Here is a 26,436-nt window from a genome sequence, read left to right as displayed (position 1 = left end):
GGATCTTTAGGACTTTGCTTTAACCAGAAATTTCATTGACTGAAGTGCTGATAGTCTTAAACCTTAAGCGCCTGGTGTCAGGAAGGAGGTGAACTTTATGGCTGAGTTTTACAATCTGAAAGTAAGAGTTTATGTGAAAATATGTGAGAGGTCCTTAACGGAAGTGGTGTTACCAGGCACTGCTATAATAATAGTAATGCTTCTGTGTTCTTACTTTTGACCTCCCTCCTAGTTAGATGTAAAGGTGCCAAGGGAGAAGGTTTGGTACAGCACAGGAATTTTGGATGATGACTCTCAAAAATAATGGAGTTTTTATTATTTTGTAATAGTGCCTCTGGTCCCTCCAATTTAAATATAAAAATAAAAATCTGTGTATTTCTGTCTTTTATCTATCATCTTATACACATCAAAAGCTAGATTGTAGCTAGGGGCAGAGTGCTACGGTGGCACCAGCCTCTTCAACAGCTTACCTCTGGGCAGGTGACAATCAGGAAACTGTGTCCAGGGGAAGGAAGAGGCTGCCCAACTTGCGCCCTGTAAAGGGTAACAGCCTGGCAAGGGTGCCAACCCAAGAGCAATCAGGCAGATGTCCGGGGAACAAAAACAGAAGGAGAATTTATATCCGAAGGAGAGGTAGCCTAGCAGGGTGGGGAGGGCACAGGAAATGGTGCTGGGAGAGTTTCACCTGTTTTGCTTTTCTTGGTTCCTAAGTGGTCATTTAGAAGACAACAAGCGATACCCAAGCAAAGCAAGGGTCTGTGAAGGTGTGAAGTCTGGAATTTTACTCTCGCTCTCTGTAGCAGAGAAACAACCTATCATTTAACAGCCCTTCCTTCAGGAAGGCATTTAATGACAGGCATCTCCATTTCCACAAAAAAACACTCACCCCCTCACCTTAAAGTCTTTTTAAGCCTGTCTCGTTCTGCCTCAAGCTGCCCTCTAGAAGTGGGAGGCAACCCTGGGAAGGTGGTGGGGAGAGATAGAGAGGGGGTGAGGAGAAGCTGCTCCATATCTACCACACAGGCCAGCTGAAGTTATCCAGAGAAAATATCCAGCCACTTCCTTCCCTACCACACAAGCTTTTCACAATCTTTTCCAACGGACTGGAAGCACTTCTCCTTTCCTTACCCCCTCACCATGTTCTAGACCTTAAGCTGTAGGAGCGGGATGAAGGACAGAGACAAGACCAGTCCGGCAGGAGCACGCTCGAGAAGGCATGGTGGCTCTCTGACCTGCTTACGGCTACTCCAAACACCTGCACGTCGATTAGTCAGAGCATACAGCACTGAGCCCGACTGAACAGTCAGCATCTTGTGGTGTCCAAAATAATGCTGGCTAACTGCGATCAGCCCTTGATCTGTGCTGAGCACTATCTAGGCTCATAGTGCTTTCTGCTCCCTCTTTACCTCAAGAGCCTGGGAGCCATGATGATGCTCACAATAAAACCCACATAAGGACAACTGACCATCATTAAAACAGAATACAAACGAACAAATAATTAACTAGAACCTGAACAGTTGCTTTATTCTGCCGATGTCAGGTAAACTCTCGGAGGCAAGCAAGCAGCATCTCCCATAGCCTTGAAGCTGCTGTCGGACCTTCTCAAGGGCCACCACAGGTGTACGTGTAACTCTGGCAATATTACCCACGGCCACAGCAGAGCCTTTCTGAGCAGGGCTGGTACTCTTGGCTACACAAGCGCTCCGAAACGCCCTGTAACCAGACAGGCTCAGGTGCTGCCTCTTCCTCGGCCTCTCGCCCTCGCTCCTCGTGTGCCCAGAGCTCTGTCTGGCCGCCCCTCCTCAGGAAGGGGCCCCACATCCAGTACTCCCCCAAACTGCCCTCCCTTTAGGCACACCAAGCAGCTATTCTTCACAGGCAAGCAATTCCTGAGGCAGATTTAACGCTTTGCTGAGGCACGCCGCTCCAAGCAAAGAGCTGCTTGTACCTACATGATGCTCTGCCTCGGTTTCCCCACTTCTCTTCGCCAGGGTTTGGCACACGGCCTTTCCGGGATGCGCTCTCCCATGCTTTTCTTAACCTGGTCAGCAAGGAAGAGCTCGGCCCAGCCAGGCTCAGCTCTCTGCAATTCCACCCCGCCTGCCACCTGGGCCGATCCGCCCGCTCATTTTCTCTGGCCCCGGGGCAGAGCCGGCAGCCCGCGTCGGCGCGGCGCGGAGAGCCGGGCAGCACCGCCCGACTCCGCCTTTGCCAGCGCCCGCAGAGCGAAGGGGCCGAGCCCCGGGGCGCCGCCGCTTCCCGCTTCTCACGGACCACCCCACCGCCGGGCGGGGCCGGCGCCACCTCGCGGCCGCCGGGAGGGCCGGGCCCGCCGGGGAGGCCGCGGAGTCGCCCCGCCGCCGCGGCGGCCGCCGGCGGAGGCAGAAGCGGCCCGCGCCCCCGCCGCCGTCCCGAACGAGCGAAGCGCCCGGCGGCTGCGGGACCCCGCTGCCCCCTCGGGCGCCGCTCCGCTCTACCCCCCGGCAGCCAGGCCTCCTCATTTTCGCAGCGGGGCCGGCGCACCTGCGACTCGCCCGGTCTGGTCAGAGCTGCCGGCGGCCGGGTCCCTGGCGCTGCCGGCACCGGGTGAGGCGGCTGCCGGCACCGGCGTGGACGGCCTCGGCCGTGAAAGCTAGCGGCGCTGGCGGCTTTGCCAGGGGAAGATCGCCGGTGGCACGAACAGGACCTAGCCGCGCTGGCAAGCCGCGAGCGCCGTTCTCCTGCGGGGCCAGCCGTTAGCGGCGGTGCGTGCTCCGATGCCTCCCGCAGCGCCCTTGGGGACGGAGGCTTCCAGACCTCCTCGCAGACCTCCACGTTGGCCGTGGTATCGTCAGGACCCGTGGTAGAGCTCAGCAATAAAAGCCACCCGCACCCCGCCTCTTTGCAGCCCCCACCGTGCCCGATTCCCACATCTCTTTCTCGGAAGTCTCACCCACGACACACGTTTCCCAGTCCGTTTCCAGCTCTCCCAGTACCGTGCTTGGCCTCACAGAGAGCCGGGGCCAGGTTCTCGCCGAGCCTGGGGTAAAGAGAAGTCTACAGCCAGTAGTAGTGAGGGCGAGGGCCGAGCGGGGTGATGAACAGTCCTTCCCCGTGCCCAGCACTGAAGGCGTAGGACACCTGGGCAGCCTGTCCCTTCCCAGTCAATCTTCCACTGGGCAGGAGGCCAGGGCAAAGCAGATGTCACGGCCTCCCTTAGCAATAACCTCTCTCTCTGGTACGTTAGAAAATATCCTCCAAATAACTCTCACTAACAAATACGAAAGAAAAACAAACCCTAAACTCATTATGATAAATGGCAGGAAAAGTTAGTGTCACATTCCCTTCAAATATATTCAGGATTTAGAAGTACACGAGTATTTTGCATACCATTTTTTTCTCCCAGAATATGCCGCTTCTCCTCTGTAGGCCCGTAACCGTGTAACTTACCTGTTCTGCACCAACAGAATTCAAAGCCGTTGCAGGTCAACACAAACGTGGACTTTGCAATAGAAATACCAGCTGCAACCTCTCCTCCAAACAGCAAAACGGGGTTTGCTGAAAAGGCTAGATTTGCTACGTGATGCCCATCACAACCGAACAGATACCTCAACAGCTTTACAAACCCTATATATAATTATCCTGCAAGGGAGCACAGGTTTTGTGTTCGTTTACTGTAGACTGTTTATATGGAGGAAGCCAGCAGCATCTCCCTGGTGCCACTTCCACTGTCTGAAAAGGAGGACCTGGACGTGTGCTCCCTTTCCCCCTTGTGGCCAGATTCCCATGGGAAGGAAACAGAAAACAAGAGCCAAAAGGGAGCTGCGTCTCTGATGTTTGCGATCACAGGACCAGGTCTGCAGAATGCACAGCAGACTGCTCTTACCCCTCATCTGGACAACCTAAGAATGACATTATCTGCTCCAAGAACCATTTAGAAAGAGCTTCCCTTTTTCTTACATCATATTGAAACTAAACTTTTATACAACTTCAGAAGAGTTTTAACTGTTTAGTCACTGGGGCTGGATGGCACCCAGCCACCTGCTCAGAAAGCAGGTTATAGGCTCAGTGTTGTAGAAGTCACAGAGAAAGAAACTTCCACATTGTACAAATCAGAATAAAATTACTCTTCATGCAGCACCATACAAAAGCAAACAGAATCTGCCATTCCGTGCTTCAGCAGCAGCACTGGGCACTCAGCTCAGGCTTTGGAAATTGTGGATCTGCTCACCGTCCATTGGTAACCTCCAGAAAAATACCTTCTTGTCACATGCCTTGTTCTTCTCATCTTTTGAGTACAATATGAGCCTCTGTAAAGCATCTTTATAATGCCTACACTGTAAGGTATTTCAGCAGATGTTTCACTTGTCATTGTGACAGCTGATTCAGGTGAAGCACAGGAGGGCTTTACCCAGGATTTTGCCTCCTGATTTCATTTCACATTGCTGTGAAGATGGCAAGCCCTGCTTCCCCAATGTTCCCATAGGAGCTTTCTCCTCTGCAGCTGTAGCCCTCTGTTAGGTTATCTGCCCCATGAAAAAAAGCCCTCTGTCCATCAACACTGTTGTTCTCAGCACCCAGAGCTTACCCAGACAGTACCTGTAGTCACCAGTGTAGAAGAGATAAGGAAAAGGAATTCTTTATTTGAAAAAAAGGTGGAAGTTGCAAAGAGCAGGACAGACACAAGGTTACCTGCCTTAAACCACCTTTTGGTGCACCTGTTACTCCTCAGTGACTTTACATAGAGCTTTTCATTTTAGGTGAACCGAATCATGCCCAAGGTACATGTAGGCACCTACAGCAGAGAACACAAATATGTCCAAAATAGACGCTATTGTACTAAAATCATGTGGTCTTCCAGTCTATGCAGAGCTTTCACTGAAATGATTTCTACATGAATCTCTGGATATCATCATGCTCCATTTATAAGAAAATAGCCAGCATATCAGCAGGAATAAATCCGTGTCTCCACTGAAGTCCAAAATAAGTCTCTTGCAACAAGGCATCATGCTTAAGGTTGCAATGTTTTCCCCATTATTAGGGAACAGCCTCATCTTCTTCTCAACTCAGTTACTCACTGCCATCTCCTGCCAGAGACCTTGCTCCCACCAGTCTGCTGGAGCTTATCCAGCTGACTACGCCTGTCGTGGGAAGAAACACTCCAGGCTCCAGCTTCAGTAGAGGAGCACAAGTCTCTTCCACTGACTCTGCTGGATCTGGAAAGGGATGTTTCCACATGCTGTCAGCACAAACCCTTTAACGCTGTTGCTTCAGCTGGCCTTCGCTGAATGCCGGTGAGCTAGACAGAGAGCAAGCCCCCCGGGAACACCAAATGTCAGCACCACCCATTCCCAGTAAAGGAATGCCTGACACACACACAGTGCCAAGGGAAAGCTCTGTGATTCTGCCCCGAGACAGCTGTCTATCATAATAAACACCATCTCCTTCCCTTGCTCTGCTCTTCTTTCCAAATTAAATAGGAAGAGAATTATCTCACCCCCCAAAAAAAGTCCTGAAGTCTTGTTCAAATAGAAACATGGGTTGCCAGGGCTGGTTCAAACACCATCTAATTGACAGAACAGAGCTGAAATAAACAGAGAAGTTGTTTATTTTCTAAATAAGTCTAAATTTATTCATTACCCTAGTAAAAAAAAGTTTGGATTACAAGTGTCTGAACAGTATAAAAGTACAAAACAGGTTCCATAGATTTCTAATACATTAATACAAAGTGCATGACTACATACAGTTCATTTTGCATTACTACCGGGAATGGAAGAGGTGGGAGGGAGTAGGGGAAGCAGTTGGCGGTTGAAATCTAGCAATAAATAAATAAATACAGAAGAGATGATCCGTATCAGAGCACATCCTACCACCAATACTGCACCCTTAGGTGTACAGAATTACTGATGCTGAAAACAAAACTTCGGATAAAAGTAGGTGTCTGCAAAAACAGCTAGGACTCTTGCTCAAGCTCTTATTAGACATGACCAACCTAGTTAAGCCGTTATACAAGCAAGCATCCATTGTATCTACAGTTGGACTCGATCTCAAAGGTCTTTTCCAACCTAAATGATTCTGATTCTATTTGGTTGCAGATGAAAGCAAGGTAGGCAGCTTTGTCCTCCCTTTCAGAATCTCAGAGAGTTTAGGAAAAGCAAAATAAGACAAATGAAAGCTCTAAGCTGTAAGGCTGTGTTAAGTCAAAGCCCTGTTTCCCGTGATGTTCCTTCTCTCCAGAGGTTGGCTTATGCAGCAGAAGGAGAGGAAAAAAAAAAAAAAAAAAGACAAAAAAAAGCTTTGAGGGTAGAGGCTCCTCTTAAAACCTGCATATCTTTCCCTACCTGTATTTTCATTTGCTAAGCATTCGCATTTCAGGAAGTGGGATTACATGGAAATCCAGTCCTAAGCCCTACCCACCACAGTATTATGCCAATGACTCTCACAAAAAGGAAAGCTTGTAGCAATTGATTGTAGAATATCCCAAAAGAGTAATAGCAAGAAAAATCCCCCCTCCCCCCCGAAAACAGAAACAAACAAAAAAAGCAGAATTCCCAACTTACACAAGTTAAACCTTCATAAAAGGAACATGAAACATTGGGAGCTAAAACTGCAACACACTCTTCCAGGAAGCTGCTTCCACCCTACAGGCAAAGTGGAGTTTGAAGGAGTGTCACAATGGTTTGCACATGAGTTTGTCTGGGAATCCATGTAAGAAATACTATCTTTTGATCGTGTATGCAAACAGAGCTGCCTCGATTCAGTACAGCACCATTCTTAACAGAACTTTTCATATTCAGTATTCACAGAAGCATTGATCCGGTGATTGTTTAAACAAACAAAAACCCCAAAACCAAACAGAGAGAAGCACTGCAGGGGAAGGGTTCCAAAACAGCAACCACGAATCCAGACCCCAGGCTGCAGTCGGATTACGTCCCTGGACCAGAGCCTGATTTGCTTAGCGAGGGGTTTGGTTCTATGTCAGGTCCAAAACCAGCAGGAATTCTGCTCTGTGGTCACATTTCAGCTGCACTGGGCAAACAGATAGCAGTTACTCAGTTTTGGCCATCACCTACACCAACTTGAGCATCAAGATGTTTTCTTGGTCCATCTCTAATGACCAGTCAGTTACCACATAAAGCCCAGGGTGTCTGCTGCTGAGTTAAAACAAAGTAGCCTCCCGTTTCACTGTGTTCAATTCTTAGGTAAATCTTCCTCCTTAACTAAGGAGGAGAGCTCTCCCACCCCTTCTGAAGGGCACTTTATGTTGGGGGCCGCCTTGGATAACTACCACTCGTAGTAGAGATGTCTGCAGTTTACCAGTCTGTGTCACATAGGAGGGATGAAATATTTGTCTTTGTTACGTCAGTAGTATAGGGTGAGATCTCCACACCTTTAAAAAATATATATTTTTATATAATAACTAGAGAGGTGACTTATAACATTTCTATGTATTAGTTCATCTTATTGACTCATACATGTCTAAGAATGAAATATTTTCTTGGGGATTCAAGGGAAGTTACCAACCAACTTTAAAAAAAAATGCCTTACAACCACTGCTTCTTTCAATACAGAAACATGAACTACATATACTTTAATATACAAAACCCCATCCTCATATTCACTTGTGAAGCAAGTGGTGGTAGGGGCAAAGGGAGAGAAGATTAGACAACCTTGCAGCAGCATACAGCTTTGCCAAGTGTTCCATAGCATCTTAAATATTATGTACAGTCTTTCTGAAAGGATACAAACTGGCTTCAAGAGTTTGTGGAATTGTAGCAGTAAAACCCAAAACAGTTCTAGGGAATAGTCTTTTGGCAGCATAGCAGGTGTCCAAAGTGAACAATCACTTTTCTAGTATTTTTCCAGAGAATAAGAGGATCTGTATAACCTTCTGCAGCTATCCAAGGAAGTCACCACTCCTCTTGGGTGGAGATTGCTGGAGATTGTGGTCCTTCTTGTTCTGGCTTTTCAGTGGCAGACTTTTTATTGCTACAGCAAGGTTTGAAGAGATGAGTGTCTATGAGGACTTCCCCAAAACGCCCTTTGTAAATAATTCCACAGCAGACCTTTTGCCTGGAAGAAATGTCAGGGAGAGAGACAGACAGTTTGGTTTAGAATACACAGAATTTACAGAAATGCAAAAAATCAGTTTGACCCAAGAGACATTACTTTCCTGAGCCTGCAGCTCAGAGGGTAGGAGGGAAAAGGCTGCTCAGAAATAGAAAACAAGTGTCTCTCTAATTCTGCAACACTGCTTTGGGGGAAAAAAAAAAAAAAAAAAGAAAAAGAAGAAAACAAAACTAAAGTCTCCCATTTTGCTTCCCAGAGAAGTTTCAGATACACAAGTATCTGGGCTGAACTAACATTGACTACAATATACTTGCAAACACTATGTGAGAGGAGGCAGCAAAGTCACAACAATTTCAACAGAGCAATTAGCTAAACAAGTGATTACTGCGTCACAACAGGCAATAAAAGATAACAAGCTCATCAGCTCCTAAGACATCTTGTGGTTTTCCTCCCACTCCAGATTTTTTGGTTGGGTGTTATTTGGGTTTTTTTTGTTTGTCTGGTTTTTTTTTTTTTTTTTTTTTTTTTTTTTTTTTTTAAATTACTACCACCACAGGTCAACCAAATCAAATGCTATGTTTTGCTGGCAAGCTGAGAGCACTTGGTAACACATCACGTCTACAGGGCACAGTTTTAAGACAAGATAATGACAGTCAGGAATATTATCTGTTACTCCCAAAAACGTAAAAATATTTTCCAGCAACTGTATTAGTATTTAGGGAACTGGAGGGAGATAGGGGAGAATGTCTTAAACATCTGGCATTTCTTTCCAAAGACAGACAGAGATTGTATAATACTCTGTGACTTAAATTACATCCTTAAAACAAATTAAGTTCGTCAGCAGCAAATTCCTGAAGAAGCAGAATCAAGCACTGTGTATGTGAAGTGAATTGCTATCCGCACAGAGCACACGTTCTGTTGCTTTTTACCTTTTCCAGTAAGTGAGATCTAAAAAGGAGAAAACTGGTGTTCTGCTGGACCCAGCGCTCATCTCCGTGTCAGAGCCATCGTCAGACTGGTTACTGTAACAGGGCGACTGAGCTGGGGAAGCACTCGAAGTGGTGCTGTGGGCATCGGAGTCTGTAGGGAAAAGAATAAATGCAAGAATCAGGACATGCATGAAATGACTTATCCTCTTCCTGACTTGTAAAAGGTTGCATGCGGACTGGGAACAGAGAGACAGACTTTTTTTAATTAACAAGAAAAACCTAACAACAACAATCCATTTTTCACTTGCCCCTGTTGATTTCAATAGAGAGACTATCTGTCAGCATTTGGGAGAGAGACCTCGGAACTGGAAGGAGTCCTTGTAGATGGGGGACTGGGAAGAGGTTGAGGATCAGGCATCAGTTCCTGGCTCTCAAACATAGCCTGTGCAGGCCACGCTTTGGACAAGATCCTACTCCCGCTCTGGAATCACTGGAAGATCCTTGAAGACAATGGGGATCTGTGCTTCAGACCTAGTACTTTTTCTCTCACTGTAAATCTCCTTTCTTACCCATTCAGTTAAAGTCTTGCAAAGCTCTTCTCATTAGTGCAATGGGTTAGGTAGTATTGAGCTTTTGCTGGATGGAGACTATGAACTATGGACTCGGAGCAGATGCACACCTTAACAGAGGGTCTACTTAGCCTACCTTTTAGTTATCTCTAGCACCTACAGAAACACAATGAGATTAACTAGAGCACGTTGAATGAGGAGAGACAAGCTCTTTGGGTGAGGGCCTTTACTGATTCTTTGGAGAGCTCTTCCTTCAGGCCAGGTAGGATAATTGAAAGGGAAAGAAGACCAAGTCAGCAACAGTTAAGAAGCTGGAAGGTTTGCTTTAAAGGGAAAGCCTAAAGTACTGACATATATTTAGAGCATAGCTGGCAGATGGCTTTGTTGGAAAGCTATGAATCCACATCTATTTGAAGAGTCTAAGTGCTAGTGGAAAGAAATCACTGAGACCGGCAGAGGAAGGTGTAAAGAAACTACACAGAGGCAACATGGTAGGAATTTGAAGGAGGCGGGGGGAAATCTAGGCCAAATAGAAAGCCTGGGTGGAAAACATGTATGGAAGAAAGAGACTGATAGTGGTATCAACAGAACAGTGCTTGGGAAAAAAAGAGCTGAAAAAGGCCATAGTGCATTACTGAGAGCAGGGGAAAACCCCTTCCAACTTCAGTTTCAATGAGGGTCTTGCCCAAGAAGCTCTTTCTATAGACATGTCACTTAAGCGTGGGACATAAGCTACAATTGCTTACACTTTCAAGCCAGGGTCCCCACTCCCCCTCCTCTGTCTCACAGCCCACCCTGCACACGAGCTCTTCCTCCTCATTCCACCCCCTCCCCAAGCCCTCAGAGGATGAGAGGTTGTGAAAACAGGGAGCACCCAGATGTGTGAGCGTACAATTGAATCTAGATGGTAATTCAGCTTGGCCAGTTAACAGTACGCCGTGTTAGGGGAGGCCAAAGTTTATTGCCAAAATCTCTTTGGATCCACTTACTGTGCCGCTTGAATTCCTTTTGTAGTTTGCTGATTTGATTGCTCTTTATTCTGCTTCCAGACAGAGTTTTCATTTTCTTTGGTTTCAATGTTGTTTTAAGACTGGGTCCAGCCCTGGCATCTACCACCTAGAACACAGAAAATGCATGCATAATACTTCTGCGTCATGTCCAGATACTGCCCTAGTCAAGGTACCTGTACTGACTTAGCTGAAGGTGTTCAAAACCAATTTAGTCAAACCAAGGCAGTTCTGTGCACCAACACTCTTATGTTTCATATAAATCTGTTTTGTAAGAGGCTGAGTCTATAGGAAAATGCAGCAAACTAGTTTAAAAAGCACATTCAGTTCAACTTTTGCCTTCTTCCTATTTTTGACAAATTCAGTTTAGCAGGCAACAGTTATTTAGGCCAATACAGGTTCAGTTAAGAGTGTCTGCCAAGCATTTGCCCTCAAGTTTTTTAAAAAAATCATCAATTTAACTTCTGAATAAGCTAGTGGTAGTAATAACCATAGTTCTGGCTCCCATTACCATCAAGGCTTCCTGAATAAAGCTTATAACATACACAAAGAATCCTGATCATCTTCCCAGCCCTAGGCCCAAACTAAATTAGATGTATCAAAACAGAATATGTGAGTGGGAAAAGTTGTGAGATATTAGTCATTGTAATTATCTGACTAAACGACATTGATTTATGTGTTGCTTTAGCAAGTCACCTTGCTTGTTCAAACTATTAAAAAAAAAAAGCACGACCAATTTTGGATAGAGTCCAAATCTGAAATGTTTTGAGTGTAATAAGAGACTTTTGGACAAAGCTATGAGCTTGTGAAAACAAGGAATTACAAGGTAAGTTAGTCTGTGACTCCATCCTGGGCTTGCATAATCACCACTCGCATGTAAGCCAAACAAAGACAGATAAGAGCCATGTAACAGGAAATACTCCAAGAAGGATTTAGAGATGCTGAAGGTGGGAACAGAGAGGGGGGGGAACAGCAAACCCCAAATCCTTGCCAGCACCTCCCCTCTCTAGCAGGATGGACTACGGCAGAGATGAGTTAGTTTTGGGGTAGAGGAAAAATAAATGACTAACATGATTCCAGTTTTTTTTGGATCCTGCTGGCAATTTTTTCCATCTTTTCACCAAAAGGACACAGGCATTGCAAATATCTCCTGAGCGGGCCTCATGAAGCCTGGTAAAAACAAAAGCAAAAATCACTTGACAACAGTTAATAAAAACACCCCCCCACTTGATAACAGCAAGAAGCATAAAAATTGATGGAAAAGAAGGGTTCTCAGGTTCTGTTTTTAAGGCATTACAATTCATCTGGGGTGTTCAAACATTGCTGTCTAAAGACCACGTCTCACTTTCAGAAAGCACTCTTCAATATAGAAATAAAAGGTGTTGTAAGCTGCCTCCAGAGGGGCACTAAAAACAAGTCCCGTCACCTTCAGTTGTTTGGTTTTTTTTTTTCCAAAAACAAAACAAAACAACAAACCAACGCGAGTTCCAGTGTGTTAGTTGGTTTGATTGGAGAAGAATGGAGGAGGAATAACCATATTCCTCGAATGTACATTTGGGAACAGACCTCAGAGATCTGACAAAAGCTTATTCAGCTCTTAACTTTCTCACAGAGCTTCAAGGATGAGTAACAAATACCACCTAACACGCTCCCACATAAGCGTAGGATAAGGTTTCAGAAACAGCAGTCACTGGAATGACAGCAATACTCGCTCCCTTTAATGAGCTTTCTTCAGAAATCATCTCTACTGCTAATCCATGCTAAAAGAAATATAAAGGGGATACACAGTAGAATTTTTCAGCTATTTAAATGGGAAGACTTTGAAGCATTTATAGATGAATGGGGCAGGCTCAGATAAGCCATAATTTGCTCAGTGTTAAGACTGCATTTTCACCTTGACAAACATATTTCAGATAGCACAAGACCAAAGGTCCTGGTATTCTGCAAGCTGCTTTACTGCAGTTAACAAAAAAGCAATGGGTCTTCACACAGCCTTTCCACTGCCAACAACAGCAGCCAAGAAATATGATAAGGAAAATTGTCAGCACCAGATTTATGTACAAAAATCCATGGTAAATACAAAGCAATATACAGCTGTATCATGAAAGGAGTGTTTCTAGAAAAGGGAGGAAGAGGGAAATATTTCTAAAGATTGCAAAGATTTACACACATAAAGTTAAGCACTTGAGACAAGAGTAGCAATACTGATACGTATATATAGTTTTTAATACGATGCATGAAAGTTCCACTTGGACTTAAGATTTTGATGAGAGGTAATCCAACAATACTGGAAAGAAAAAGCAGAAAATACCTACTGACAATACAAACTTTTTCCAGGGGAAATAATTTTATGGAAAACTACAGCATAAACAGGAGAAATTCTTATGGCCTCAGAAAAAAATTTCTAAATAAAGTAAAAAATAATTACAAGCTATCACAGAAGAATTTGCTTTGCTGACAATTCAGGGACACAAATCTATAGAGAATTTCAGAGTTCTTGGAAAGTATTTCAAAAACATTAAAAGGTCACAGCAGCTGGTACAAGAAATCACGGATATTTATAGTTTTGCTTACCAATACTTTCACGTAACATGCAACATTACCTAATTGAAATTGATGCTCACTTTCCATCAGAATGGGCTTCCAATGAGAAGTTTTAATAACATGTTGATATACCCTATTTGAACAAAGGCACCAATACCTGAAAGAGGGTACTCTGCATAAACGCTGCTGGAACTGCTAAATATTTACTCGTCAAGTTTTGTCTAACATTCTTGAATCTTCAGAGCCACAGAAAACCTCCATGGACCCGTGCTGTTTACCATCTTGTGTGGGAATTTACACGTCTAAGGAACAAGTGCAAAACGGACAGTCTGAGAGGGGTCTAAAACCCTGCACGTACTGTGAGGTGGGAGAGGCACGAGCCTGAGCCGTCACCGTTACGAACTACAGCAGCTCTCCACCGGCAGCAACAGCAGATCGACAACCAAATGGTGCCGTACACAGCAGCAGAGGATCCAGCCCCTCCTGGCCTGGCCAGGAAAGTTGTGAGGAAGCTGAAGCCAGCCTTCCCCCACCACCCACCTCTGCTAACCTCATCTTTCACTTTTTCAGAGCAAGACAGCCAGCACATCAGGTCCGTGGCTTGGAGATCAACACCACGACTGACCACACAATGTTGATGAAGGAAAGAATCTTACCCAAAACAATTCTGGAAATCCTTTTCATAACGTTTGCTGTCAGTGAAACGAGAACTGGAAGACTTAGCTCTGCAAATACAGCAGCCCTCTATACTCCGATACATCTTCGGTTTGTGAAAGCCAAACATCTTTTCCTCCCAGCTGTAGCCTGTGAAAACAAACAGGAACTGGTGTTACTTATCACTGCTAGATACTGTAAGAAAAACCTGGGCAGTTCACTGGGCAAACCAAAAGTAAATGATAATTCAGGATGGATAACTGCTAGATCAGGCCATAGCTTTATCCTGCATTGGCTCAGAACAGCAGATGCACCTAGAATGCACTTTCTTATTAGAAGAAAAAAAATAATTATAATTAACAACAGCTGGAATATTAAGCAATACCCAGCAGGACTCCTGACAAGCTCATTTACTGCACAGTTCTACTCTAAGGGCACATGTGTAACAGCACAACCCAGAGGTGTGGATGCGGCTGACTTGGCTAACGAAAGCCCTACGTATGTGGCAAAACAGGCTGCAGGACAGGCTGCGCGAACCTGCCCGAGCCCCTGGATAAGTAGTTGGCAGCTGAACCCTGGGTCACTGGAACTACCTCGTCATCATCACTGGTGTTTGTTGGAAACATCCCTGCCAAACTCTGCTGAAAGTGAGTAGGAGTCATCTTAAATGAGCTGCAGTCATACCTCTAGGCTGTAGGGCAGACATACCTGAAAAGCCGCTCTAAAAACAGCAGGGTGGAGTCCCACCCAGCCCTCAATGGCCATGTCTGCTCTGCGGGACCCCGGAGCACTTCTCGATTCTCAGGCCTGGGTGAGCATCCCAGCCACATCCCAGCTCCGTGTCCGCACAGGCTCGGTTCTCACCCTCCACCTTCCCCGCCCTGCTTTCCATGGGAAGGAAGCCTAGCTAGAAAAGGGCCGGGGAGCAGGACCCTGGGGCGCGTTTCAGCATGCGTCTACCACACATCCCGGCCAACGACGCCGGAGCAAAAGGTACTCCATTTACATGGAAGTCGCTTCTTAACCACCAGCTCTGCAAACTCGGCTCAGAAAGCCAAAAGCCGCGCTGCTCCTAGAGGTCTGCCTATTCTTTTCAGTACACCTGGGCTGGGATTTGCTATCAGAGCAGGTAACATACAGCGGAGCTGTTTTCCAGGCAGAAAATTTTAAAGTTAGTTACAAGTGGATTTACTGCAGTCACCATGCCAAAGACCCCTTCAACACATCACATCCCCACCACCAAATCAGTTCTCCCCAGGCACCAGGTACTCCCCAGTGCAGACTCCTGTTAGGCACAGTCTGACATGGCATGAGAAGCTGTCAGAGCAAACAGAGCTCCCACAACGCTCCAAAAAAACAAACCAACAACCGAGCAAAGCTGGTGCTTTCCTGGCGCTGGGCCTGAACACACAGCAAGTCCTCACAGGCCACACAGCATCTGTCTCATAACACAGGCAGGGACCGTTCCAAGACGTTCTCTTTTAAACAGACCACGGTGCGAGGTTCGCCTCAACCACCTGCTGCAGGGAGCCAGCGGCCACCTCTGCTGCTTATCACACACTAACTGTTCAGAGAGGGGACAAGTCACCAGCTGCAGGAAGCTCCCTGAGAATAGGTTCCCACTGCTGAGAACTTCTGCTTTTAAAAAATTAAAATTAGATTGAGCCACACAAGTAACACAAGATTTCCCCCTCTTCCCTTAACAAAAGGCCAAGTCGTTATATTCTTGCAGAAGCTAACAGAAAACTACCCCTCCTCCCCACAAATACTACTGAAAGACCCAGTAGCTCAGGCAGGACTTTTGGGAGAACAGCATCTCCATCACTTGTGGGCAAGTCTGGTGAGAGGGAACTCCCAGTCACTTTCTCAGTCCCAGGGACTGCCAAGTCCCAGCAACCCAACTTGGGTTACTGGTGAATGTATGTGGCATAGGAATCTGTCCCCAAATCTTCCACCTGCAGGAAGGTAAGGGATGCAATTCTAATATCCTTCAGAGGGACAGAGAAAATTAACCTGAAATCTTCAGTCTACAGTGTCAAGACTTGCCACATCGTTACAGCAATAAAATAATTTGAAAAGCAGGTTCAGGTGAGGTCAAAAATATGCTTCCACAAAACGACTGTACCTAGCATCGTGCTTACCTTACTGACAGAGAGAGACTGTGTGCGAGGGAAAAAGATCCTGCGCATTTTTGCAGGACCACAGCAAAAGCTAGGGAACCACCCAGGCCTAGTTACAGTCCTCCACCTGGAGGTAAAAACACATCCCCCCAACCCAGAGGGGAAGATCAGAGCACGGCAGCACTGCAAAATAAACACACAAGGTTCCAAGGCTCCCTCAGGAGAAGCAAAAATTTTATCTAATATTGTTGGTTAATAGTCTTCCACAAAATCCATTAAGGAACCCATACCCAGCTGAAAGCGTACATGTTTCCATGTCAGCCTAGCATATTATAATACAAGACCACTCGGTGCCCTCTGAGGTTGTGTCTCCTTGCAATTACTACTGCACAAACATGTAGAAAGACACAAGTCAACTCTCCAAAAAGCTTGTCTTGACCAAACCCCTTGCAGAGCCTATTGACGGCAAGGGACTCGAGCAAGCTGAATGCCAAGGAGATCCTCCAGGCTTAGGAGGGAGATGGAGGGGGATAGGTCTTTCCTTCCCTCCTGTCCCAACTCATGCTGTTTGCCACAGGCTTGAAGCACTGTATTCCTTTCTTCTTTGTGCACATTTGCAGCACAAGGAGCTCACCTAGGTCTAGGTTCTCCCAAGGATAACTTGTGCAAATATCCAGCAAAGTCACCCCAAATACTGCCAGGCTTCTTAGGAGATTCACTGCTCCTTCTGTTAGCACAGCACTGCCCTGGAGGCCAGGAGCAGCTGTAGTAAGTAAAAGAAGGTATCCAGCTAGTGACCTGCTGAATAGGCTTGTTGAGGGATGGTTAGACTCAGAACTACTCTCTGCTTCTGCTTGGATGTTTTCAGGGACATGTAGCAAAAGAATGTGCGGCCGAATCAGGTTAGAATCAGGTTAGTATCCCTCGACTGCCAAGACAAATAACAGAGTGTCTAGGCAAACGCTCAGAGTATGTATTTTGTTTCTTAGCATCCGATGTACTTCTTCAAGAGATGGTCTCTTGAGGACACTGTTTAACAAGCCTCTGGAGATCCAACAGCATGTTCACCTGGGAATTTTCAAGTACCAAACAGCAATTTTAGATTTTGACTGACTGCCCCAATGTTAAGTCCATGGTCTGGTGCTTTTCTTCAGAAAGTCAAAGACTAACTGCAGACACAAGGTTCATCAGTGCTGCAAAACTTAAGCAGCAAGAACATCTTGACTGTTACAGGGCAAGACACAGAACTGGCATCAACAATGTGATTTACTTTCTAACCTGGTTTCTTCCAGAAATCCAGATGCTGATGAGATGATCTCTGTCACTAGCTGGTATTTATACCACAGTAGAACAAGATATGTGTTTTACAATTAATGTTCTGGCAAAGACTGGCATACACATACTCTGAAAATATTTTGTTTTGCATCGTTGCTGCCATTCTCCCAGGAGCAGCCTTTCAACACCATCTTTCAATAGAAGGGAAACTAGTGCCATCTGTTTCCCACTTGATGAATGGTCAGCAACGGTATTACCATATATCATGCCTGAATGGGGGAGAGCTAGTAGCAAAACCACAAGTAAAACAGATTTCTCTGACAACTGCATCGAAGTGCAGTTATAAATGGAAGGCGTCAGTCCAGTTACACATTTAATCCTAAACAGTTGCCATTTGACCATTATACACTAAATATTCTGTCAGCTGGAGAGCTGAATAGCTAACGTGTACTTAGAAGTACATATGACTGTGCCCTTTAAAAGGTTTAACTTGAAAGCTTTGCAATTTAGATCTCAAATTAGAACCAGGGAGTTACACTGCCAGCTACCATAACACCTGAATCTAAGCTGTAGAAGTTTAACCATGTGAAATCTGGGACAGATAATAAGATGGCAAGTAGGAACGAAGTAACTTCCATAGAAGTTAAAAAGCATTACACAATATAATTTTGCCAAATTTAATCATGTTATTGTTATTTAAGCATGTTATTATTTGCCAAATTTAAGCATGTTATTAAAATATAGGACATCTTTTAAATCAGCAGTTGCACAGAAGTGAAAGGGACAGCTCACCAGCAAAGAATCAGAAATCCTAGTGGAGCATATTTGTCACTCTGCAGAAAGGGAGATTTACCTACACTAGTAGGGGAGCAGTATTCACCCAAATCAGGGGAGAAGTAGTCCTCCTCCTCCCTGGTCTCCCTGCAAAAGGAGAAGTTGCTATTCCCCCAAGTTCTGCTTTAAACAACTGCTTTAGCAACTTGAAAGGACTCAGAAAAGACTGCAGGAAAAAGTTCTCTCCATCCCTCTGCTCTCTCACTTTTGGAAAACATCAAAAATAGAGATTTGTCTTGCAAAAAAAATTTGGAGTCAAGCAGAGAACAGTAAAGTAGGTGGGGAATAAAAAAACCCACACCCTGCTTATTACATTTGTGAAAGGCTGGTACAAAGCAGGATGCATCATACATATGCGAAAATGGTTTCGAGCTTTCATTACCTGTCAGGACTAGAATTCGGTGCTTAGTTTTCTTCACAAAATTTAATTTGATGATCTAAATTAGAAGGAGGTATTGCTTCAGATGCTCATTAAGTTTTCAAGTTAGGGAGGAACTTCTGAACTCTTTCAGATTTTAAAATAAGAAAAGCTGAGCCACTTTCATTTGCTTTTCAAGATTCCTTCTGCATTCTTTCTGATCACCCAAGAAGAATGAAAACCCTTTATAATAGAAAGGAAGGAATTCCTAGAAGGCAGGCATGTCTCCCTTTGTAACACAATTATCAGGCCAGTCAGAAAGAACATGCTCACCTGCTTCTTGCAAAGCTGAGAAAGAAACATTCCCTGGGGTTATGCGAGAGCAGAGGGATGCCAGTCCAACTACTCAATACCTTCCTCTTTTCCCATCTCCTCACTCTGACTCTGGATCATGCACCCTTTGCGCAAGCCAAAACTGCCAGTACATTGTCACAGGAGGAGAACCCTTGCAAATAATTTGATTTCCCCTTGTGTACAAAACAGCCTTGGCACAGCCTCCCTGAAATTGGGCTACAGAAAAATACAATCTAGCTTGCATATGTTGATGGCAGCCGGTTCCTGTCAGTAAAAATGTCACAATGCTCATCTCTACAGCATTTCATTGGAACTAAGAAACATAGCCAAAATGGTACTTTTTTTTTTTCTTTTAAAGGAAAAGAAACAGATGCCTTAATATAGAAAGAATATAAGTGCTCTGGCTTTTACATCTGCAAGTGCATACACCCAGGCACATGCACACACATGAAAAATGCTTCCAGAGCTGTCTACGGCGCCAGAAGCAGAGTTGCTTGTCTCGCTAATAAATTCTTGGGCCTGTCCCTCTGCTGAAATAAACTGCAATACCTCTACTGAAAATCAACTGTAGGATAGAGAATTCTGTATCAGCAGAGGAGCTGATCTATATCAGAGACTCAATGTAAACATACCTCCCCCTAAGTTTACATGCTCCAAAAAGAAACTTTGGAATAGCAGTTAAAATTGGACCCCAGAAAACCGTATTTCAACACGTCCAAAGCCAGAATGCTCCAAGGAAGTAAGAGACCAAGCTAATTGCAGTCATCTGAAAATGCAACTTCAATATTTGCAAAACCATTTTTACACCGATATCTGTCCTTACAGCTCAGAGTGACTCCCAACAACCATCAACTTAGAATTGTGTGTACTGTACACCCTTCTGATCCCCTATAGCCTCAGATTTTCCTTCCACTTCCCTTCATCTCTCCACCCAAAACAACTTTACTTGGAGCAAAGCTGTATTTGGCCACTACAGCCCAGGCGCATCTGAACAAAACAGCATCCCGTGGAGTTTGCACTTGATGAGCTCAGCAAAACCAGTAAAAGGTCAAAACTACATCTTCAGGAATCTTTCCTCTGCCAAAATAAGTAACTTTTGCTGGTAGTCACCCACAGCTACCGTTGTGCACTCAGTGCTGCAGGGAAATCTTAGCACACCAGATGCAACTGGCAGCAACTACCAAGCACGTATTAAAAATTAAACTGGACATTTCTTTCCCATGTTTGAGCCTCCACAGCATCCTGGCTAGGTCACAAGCTGTTCCCAGTGAAGTTTTCAGAAGCAGTTAAGTCCCAAAGGAGCCTGCTTACCTGCTGATCTTCAGTTGGAACTAAGTACCTAACCCATTTAGACAAGAGAAGTGAAAGGCTAAGCCACTTGGGTGTTCCTCTAAACTGCCATGCGGTTAGTGCTCCAGAAGGGATAGGCCAAAGCATGAAAACAGTAATCAGTAACATTTGCATAGGGGGAAAAAAAAAAAAAAATCCCAAACCTGTCCCACCTGCAGACATTCCATCTTGAAAGAGGACTCCCCCCCACCCCGAAACTCCTACTGCATAACTAACACCACCTCAGCCTCATCACGAGCCCTGCAAGGAAAACCTGGGATGTTCTCAAGCAAGTGCTGGAGTTCAGTCTGGAATGCTTATCCGAGTACAGTCACTGCAGCTGTTACGATGCTGTGTGCAACCACCTGCTACTGAAAAAGCATCACAGACACTTGAGATCATGAGACACTGAACAGTTTTGGGTTGTTTTTGGTTGGTTTTTTTTTTTTTAAAGAGGGTAACACACCTGATGGGGATCTGAACAGAAGTAGTAGCAATTGTTTAGCAGAAAAGCTGCAGTGACTTCATTAAAAAGGATACATTTTCATGTCCGTAAGTAATATTACTGGTCATTTCACTTGGACTTTAGACTGAGCACATTCTACAGAAACGCAAAGGCTTGAGTCATGAAATGGAGTCCCGCCCATGTATTCTGCTGAACCACTCCGTTTTCAAGCCCCAGCTCACCAGCTTCTTCTTTCTGTTAAAAAGCAAGTGCTACAAGGGGTGCAAGTCTGAAGTTGGTTGTCAAGTAGGACCATGCATGTCATTCATCTCATTATGAAAGAGGTACAGAGCATCAGGTGTTAAGAATCAATGCAAAGCAGAGAGTTTGGTGACACAGAAAGAGCTGTTCGGCATGAGTAAGACAACAAACCGTCACAGTTTTAATATTGTTTATTTTTAACCTGTGTGAATTTATCAGCTCTTTTAACATCTTCTTCTACTAAGAAGTCTGTGATGTTTTCTTTTTAAAGGAAAGACTGCAAACATAGGCAATTAGCTCCTCTTTGAGAATCTCCTGGCTGGGAGAGGGGAGGAGGAATTTTTCCCAGAGGCTCTGGCACTCAATCCCACCTACTTTCAGCGGGAGCTGGATGCTGCATGCCTGTGGGTGTGTTTGAAAAATCCCACGACTTGTTACTTGCCGACTCTCTACCACGGACCACAGATCCCAAGAAACCTGGAATTTACCTGGATGCCAAAGGAGTTCAGCGTCCACTGGTGTCAGCAGAACGGCCTCCAGTTCACCGTCTGCCCCCTACATGGCAGAGTTCGTGCAATCTTTCTCTCTTCATTTAAAGAGGTTGTAAACAACACAGTGAATCTGGCTATATGTGCAGACTGGGGAGAAGGGGGTTTCTACAGCACACACCCTGCACATGGCTGACAAAACCAACCTCACCTCTGGAAGCAAGCACACAGCAGTACAGGGTTTTGCTGAGGAACCGTCACCCTCCTGGCTCGCCTTGCAAAAGGGCTAAACGGATGTCTCCATGGCTGTCAACCTACCACCTTCCACCAGCGCCGAATTAAAATTCAAAATGAAAAAGAGAGCATTACACAGTCCGGTTGTGCTCAAGTCTGTTACTCAGCCTCCACCACAAATGCAATGCTGCTGAAGTTCTGGGCTCCGCTCAGGACACGGGGCCTTCTCCTCTCCCCAGCCGTGAGGGGACAGTGGCAGGGGCCCTGCTTCCATTCAGCCCAGCCAAGAGACACGTGCCGGAGGCGCAGGGCAGCAGGTTGAGGGGCATCATCCTGCGCGGGGTGCCTAGGGAACTACAGCGTCGGGGCACAGCTCCGAACTTTTTTGCAATTGTAACGATCATTGAATAATTTGGGTCCAAAGGACTGCCCGTCAGCAGACTGCCGGGGACGAGGCTCTTTGTAGGACGAGCCGGGGCCGTTCCCGCCAGGAGAGAGCTGCCGGCGCAGCTGGGGGAGCCCCGGGGCAGGCAGGATTCAGCCCTGCCCGCTGCGCTGAGGCACAGCCGAGTAAACAACAGGTTTGGCAGGTCCCTTTAAATCCCTTTAGCCACACGCACCCGGAGATGGGCGTACGAGAGGAGACGGCAACTTTTATCTATCTCGTGCAAGGGAGAGCGCGACTGGGAGCGTTTCCCCGGCGCAAAACTGCAAGTTAACAAAAAAGAAAAAAAAAAAAAAAGCGATGGAAGATGCCCCAAAAAGCAAGAGTCCGGTGGCGCCGCTCCCGCAGCCCCCGGGACAGGCGCAGGGCGGGCGGCCGCTTTCCGCCGAGCACCGCGTGGCGCGGGGGCCGGCCCCGGGCCCGGCGGGGCGCCCCGCTCCCGCCCGTTACCGCCGGCGGGGCGGCGGGCTCGCTCGGCGGCTGGGGGCCGCGGCGGGCGGAGGCGCGGCAGCGCCGGGAACAAAGACCCCCCCCCACCCGGGGCGGACGACCTACTTTCGCGGGCGGCCCCGCCGGTCAGGTGGAGCCGCGGGAGCACACACGCCGGCGGCCCCGGCCCCCCCCCCCTTCCCCGGGGCTGCCAAGCGTTTAACTTGCCGAAAGACGAGTAAAATTAAAAATAAATGAAAAAAAAACACAGGAAGGGGAAGGCGGCGCGCCGGGGAGGAAAGCCCCGAGCGCGGAGGTGGGCGCTGCGAGGCGGCCCCCGCGCTGCAAACACCGCCCCACCACGCGGTCGCGGTGCAGCCGCCCCATCCGGCGGAGGGGGGGGGGGGAGCGGGGGTCGAGCCGCTGCAGCCCCGCCGGGCACCCCGACCCCCGCCCCGGCAGGCTGACGGCCGCCTTCCTCCCGCCCCCCCCCCCCCTCCCCGGTCCCGGTCCCGTCCCCCCGCCCCGCGCTGGTTCCTCATGGCTCGGCCCTGACGTAATTCAAACATGGCAACAGTTGCACTTCAAAGGGCCGTCGCAGACCTCCCAGCAACGCGGGCACGCCGCGGCGGGGGCGAGACGGACCTCCTTCCCCCCCCACTCCGGACCCCCGACCCTGCGGCAGCCCCGGGGCGGCCGGCGGGGCTCGCCCGCCCGCCCGCGCACACCAACGCCGAGCGCGCAGCGCGGTACCTCGGGGAGCGCGTGTGCATCCAAAGTTTCACCACCCCTCCAAAGTCCTCCAAAACCGGCAGCCAGCCCCTAAAAAAAAACACCATCCCCCCCGCGGGACAAGTTTTACCCCACCGACACCTCCGCCCCCCCCCCCCCCCCCGCCCCGTGCGGACGAGCGCTTTCCCCCGGCGCCCGCAGCACATGCGAGCCCTTTGTTTTCCCTTGCAGCCGGGCGCTGCCTACGTGCGGCGCCGGGGGCACGCCGCCCGCTCCGCGCAAACCCCGCCGCGTAAACCCCGCGGAAACCGGGAGTTAAAACTTGTTGGCGCCGGGCGCGGGCACACGCTGACGGGGAGCGACTCGCAACTCGCGCCGTGCTGCGAGAGCGGCAGGACGCCATCGCCGCCCGCCGCACCGTGCCCCCACGCCGGCAACGCCGCGCACCGGGCCGGTGGCGGGGCGCCCGCCGAGGAGGGGGAAGGCCCCACGCCGCGACCCGTGCGACCGGCAGCACGTGTCACGCCGGCCCACAGCCGCGCGTTTCCCCCGCCTCGGCGCGTGCAGACCCCGACCCCTCCCGCACATAGTAACGATCCTTAAAAAAAATCAAAACAACTGACCTCTCTCCCCGCCGTGAAACACGGGGTGGTAGTGGGGGGGGGGGGGGGGGCAGAGGGATCGCGGGCACCACCGTGCCCCCCCCCCCGGCACCCACCTGCGGGCGCCGGTGCTACAGGTGTGCGGTGCGGGGCGCGCCGGGGGCCGCACCTGCGCTACCCGCTCCGCTCCGCTGAGGCACGGCCGGCGGGGCCGCGCCGCCCTTCCCGGCGGGACCGGCGGTCCCTCGCTGCCCGCGTGGCGAGGCTGGGCAGCCCGTCACCGCCAGACAGCCCGGTTTCCCTAAGCCGCCCCGCAGCTGGGGACCACTTCTGGAGTTAAATGGTCGGGAACCCGGCTGCGCTTCCTCCTTGAGATTTGGGGTTTTAAATCGTACTTTGGGGTGTGTGTGGGGGGGGAAGTCAGAGTTCTCGGGATGGGTCTACAACAATGCGGGAGGCGTTTCTCCCCGCCAGCACCTCCTTTAAACTCCGCTAATTGAAGAAAAGGGGGAAAACGCCGCGCACAGGAACCATGCGTGTCAAACTGTTTCAGGCGGCAAAGTCTTTTCGCCGCGGCAGAAGAGAAGACAGGCTCCGGGATTAACTTGTGTTTAACACAAACCACCGACCGCTGCAAAAAAAAAAAAAAAAACCAACCCACCCCAACAACACACACACACACACACACAAACAACAAACGAAAAAAACCCACCCACCACGGTTTAAACCTCCCGTTCCCTCTCGGGTGTACTTTTCTTTCCTCTCCCCCCCAAGCAGAAAGAAAAATAAATCACTCACCGCTCTACTGCGCCCACCAACAAACGTGCGGTGCGCGGCGAAGCCCCGCCGCTGCGCGCCCTCCCCGTCCCTCCGCGCTCTGCCTGCCAGCCCGCGCGGGCGCGCGAGCCCGCACCCCCTCCTCTCCCCTCCCCTCCGCGCCCGCCGCTCTGCGCGTGCGCCGTTCCCACGGCTCCATTCTCCTCAATCGAGCCCTCTCGCTTTGCGCGCCCCATTGTCCTTTTAAGGAGAAAGGCCGCGCGGGAAGCCTGGGAGGAGGGAGGAGTTACCCATTGTGACGACGGAGATGACTTCACGCACGCGGCCCGCTCCCCCGCCCCGCGGTGGGCGGGCCCCGGCCCCAGCTCCGCTCCCCGCGCGCCCGTCCCGGGCACCTGCCTGCCCGGCGGCGGCGCCGCGCGGCGCGGGGGCGGGGCCAGCGCCCCCCGCCTCCCCGCGGCGTCGGGCGCGCCACAGCCCGCGGAACCGAGCCGAACCGACCCATACCGAACCGAACCAACATCAGCGCCGGGGAGGCGGTGCTGCTCCTCTGAGCGTGGCGCAACGCGTCCCCGCCGCTGTTAACGGCGCGGCCGCCGTTCGTCGCCCGGCAGCAGCAAGCGGCGGCTCTCCGTGCAGAGCGCGGCTGGGCTTGCACCGGAGGCACCGGCGCGGAACCTCGGCGCGCTCGCGGGCTCCGGGTCGCGGCCTGCGGGAGGACGGGGGGCAGGTTTTTGCTGGTCCTGGAGGGTTTTTCCCCCTGTCGAGTTCATTTTAGCGTGCTTTGAAGATCATCGGTGGCTCATGTCATTTTTCCTGCTGCGTCAGGATGAGTGACTTAAAAACTCACGTCATCGCAACCTCTGGTTCACGCGCTTTGGGCAATTTAGGAAGAGCCACTTCACGAAACAGCTGGCGGGTTACGTTGAAATAGCTCCCCTTTAAAAACTAACGATGTCAGAAGGATGCACATGTGACACACAAGGTAACGCTCGGGCAGTTCTGACGTAGCACCGCCGCAGCCTGCAACTACGGCGAAACTCGCCGCTCCCTCCCGGACTTGTGCTCAAACCAAGCCCCCGAATGCCGAGTGAAGGCCTTCGTTCCAACTACTGAAAAGATAAAAACTTCCCTGCAGAATCGACAGCAGCTCAGGCACAGTGTGCAGCGGCTCTTGAGTATTTCTGTAACAAATTCTTTTATCCTGATAGCGGCCTTTTCGGTCTAATCCTGATTTAGGCACAGATTCAGCAACTCGCCGAGAACTCCTGCTGAAATGATGCTTTTTCTTCCAGCAGCAGCACAGGCTGACCTTGGGGGATTCACAGGAGAGCAGGACAGTCTGCTTTCCTCCACGTTAGCCTGAGCACCTCACGTCAGCTCTACTTGCTTGTAAATCCTCCGTAATTCTACACCATTTCCTTCCTCAGTGATGCAAAACCAGTCAGTTTGGGCACAAAGCGCAGGCAGATTCCTCACAAGGAAGTCTCCAGGTTTGTCTGTGAGGTGGTGGTTTGGGGTTTTTTTGAAATGATCACAACATGCTGCCTTTGTTACCGGTGCTTCCTTCCAGACACAGCTAAACCCAATCACATTCAACTTGTGAGACAGGAGCGTAGCTATTGCTGAATAATTTCTCAAAATACCTATATAATTTTACTGGTTTTGACTAGTCTAGGGAACTCTACCAGCTTTTTGGGGAACTTTCATTTGCATATAGCGTGTCTGCTTTTATCTGCCTCTTTCTTTCTGGTTTGAGGGAGTGATTCTCCCAGATATTCCCCCATTGTTTACCCATTTTTTCTTCTCCACACTTCTCAAGGCCCCTCAGTGACATTCCTTTTAGTCCAGTGCTATCTAGTATAGTATTTAAATCACCAGATGAGAATGAAACGGCATTTTCAAGGAGAATCCTCCTAGGTATCAAGCAACGTGCTGACGCTCAGTGCCCAGTTGAACAAAACCGATCTCCTAGTGCCTGTCGATAGCTGCCCTCCCTCA

At 48.5% G+C, this 26,436-nt stretch overlaps 1 protein-coding gene and 1 long non-coding RNA gene across 2 annotated transcripts; both read right to left on the bottom strand.

Annotated features, from left to right (window-relative positions):
* On the bottom strand, positions 1-26,075 carry LOC115352744. The gene is made up of 4 exons (XR_003927249.1): positions 25,977-26,075; positions 15,564-15,568; positions 5,026-5,033; positions 1-12 (listed from the first exon to the last, which is right to left on the bottom strand). It is a non-coding gene; the product is annotated as an uncharacterized LOC115352744 (long non-coding RNA).
* Positions 5,585-24,586, bottom strand: SINHCAF (SIN3-HDAC complex associated factor). The gene is made up of 6 exons (XM_030041364.1): positions 24,457-24,586; positions 13,755-13,902; positions 11,625-11,724; positions 10,537-10,663; positions 8,979-9,129; positions 5,585-8,052 (listed from the first exon to the last, which is right to left on the bottom strand). Exons 2-6 carry the CDS (start codon positions 13,880-13,882, stop codon positions 7,890-7,892), a joined length of 669 nt encoding a protein of 222 aa, XP_029897224.1. The 5' UTR covers positions 13,883-13,902; positions 24,457-24,586; the 3' UTR covers positions 5,585-7,889.
* Positions 26,076-26,436: the final 361 nt, after the last annotated feature.

This window comes from Aquila chrysaetos, chromosome 17 (genome assembly GCF_900496995.4).
Source record: "Aquila chrysaetos chrysaetos chromosome 17, bAquChr1.4, whole genome shotgun sequence".
Classification (NCBI taxonomy): domain Eukaryota; kingdom Metazoa; phylum Chordata; class Aves; order Accipitriformes; family Accipitridae; genus Aquila; species Aquila chrysaetos.
This window is presented reverse-complemented; position numbering and strand designations above follow the sequence as displayed.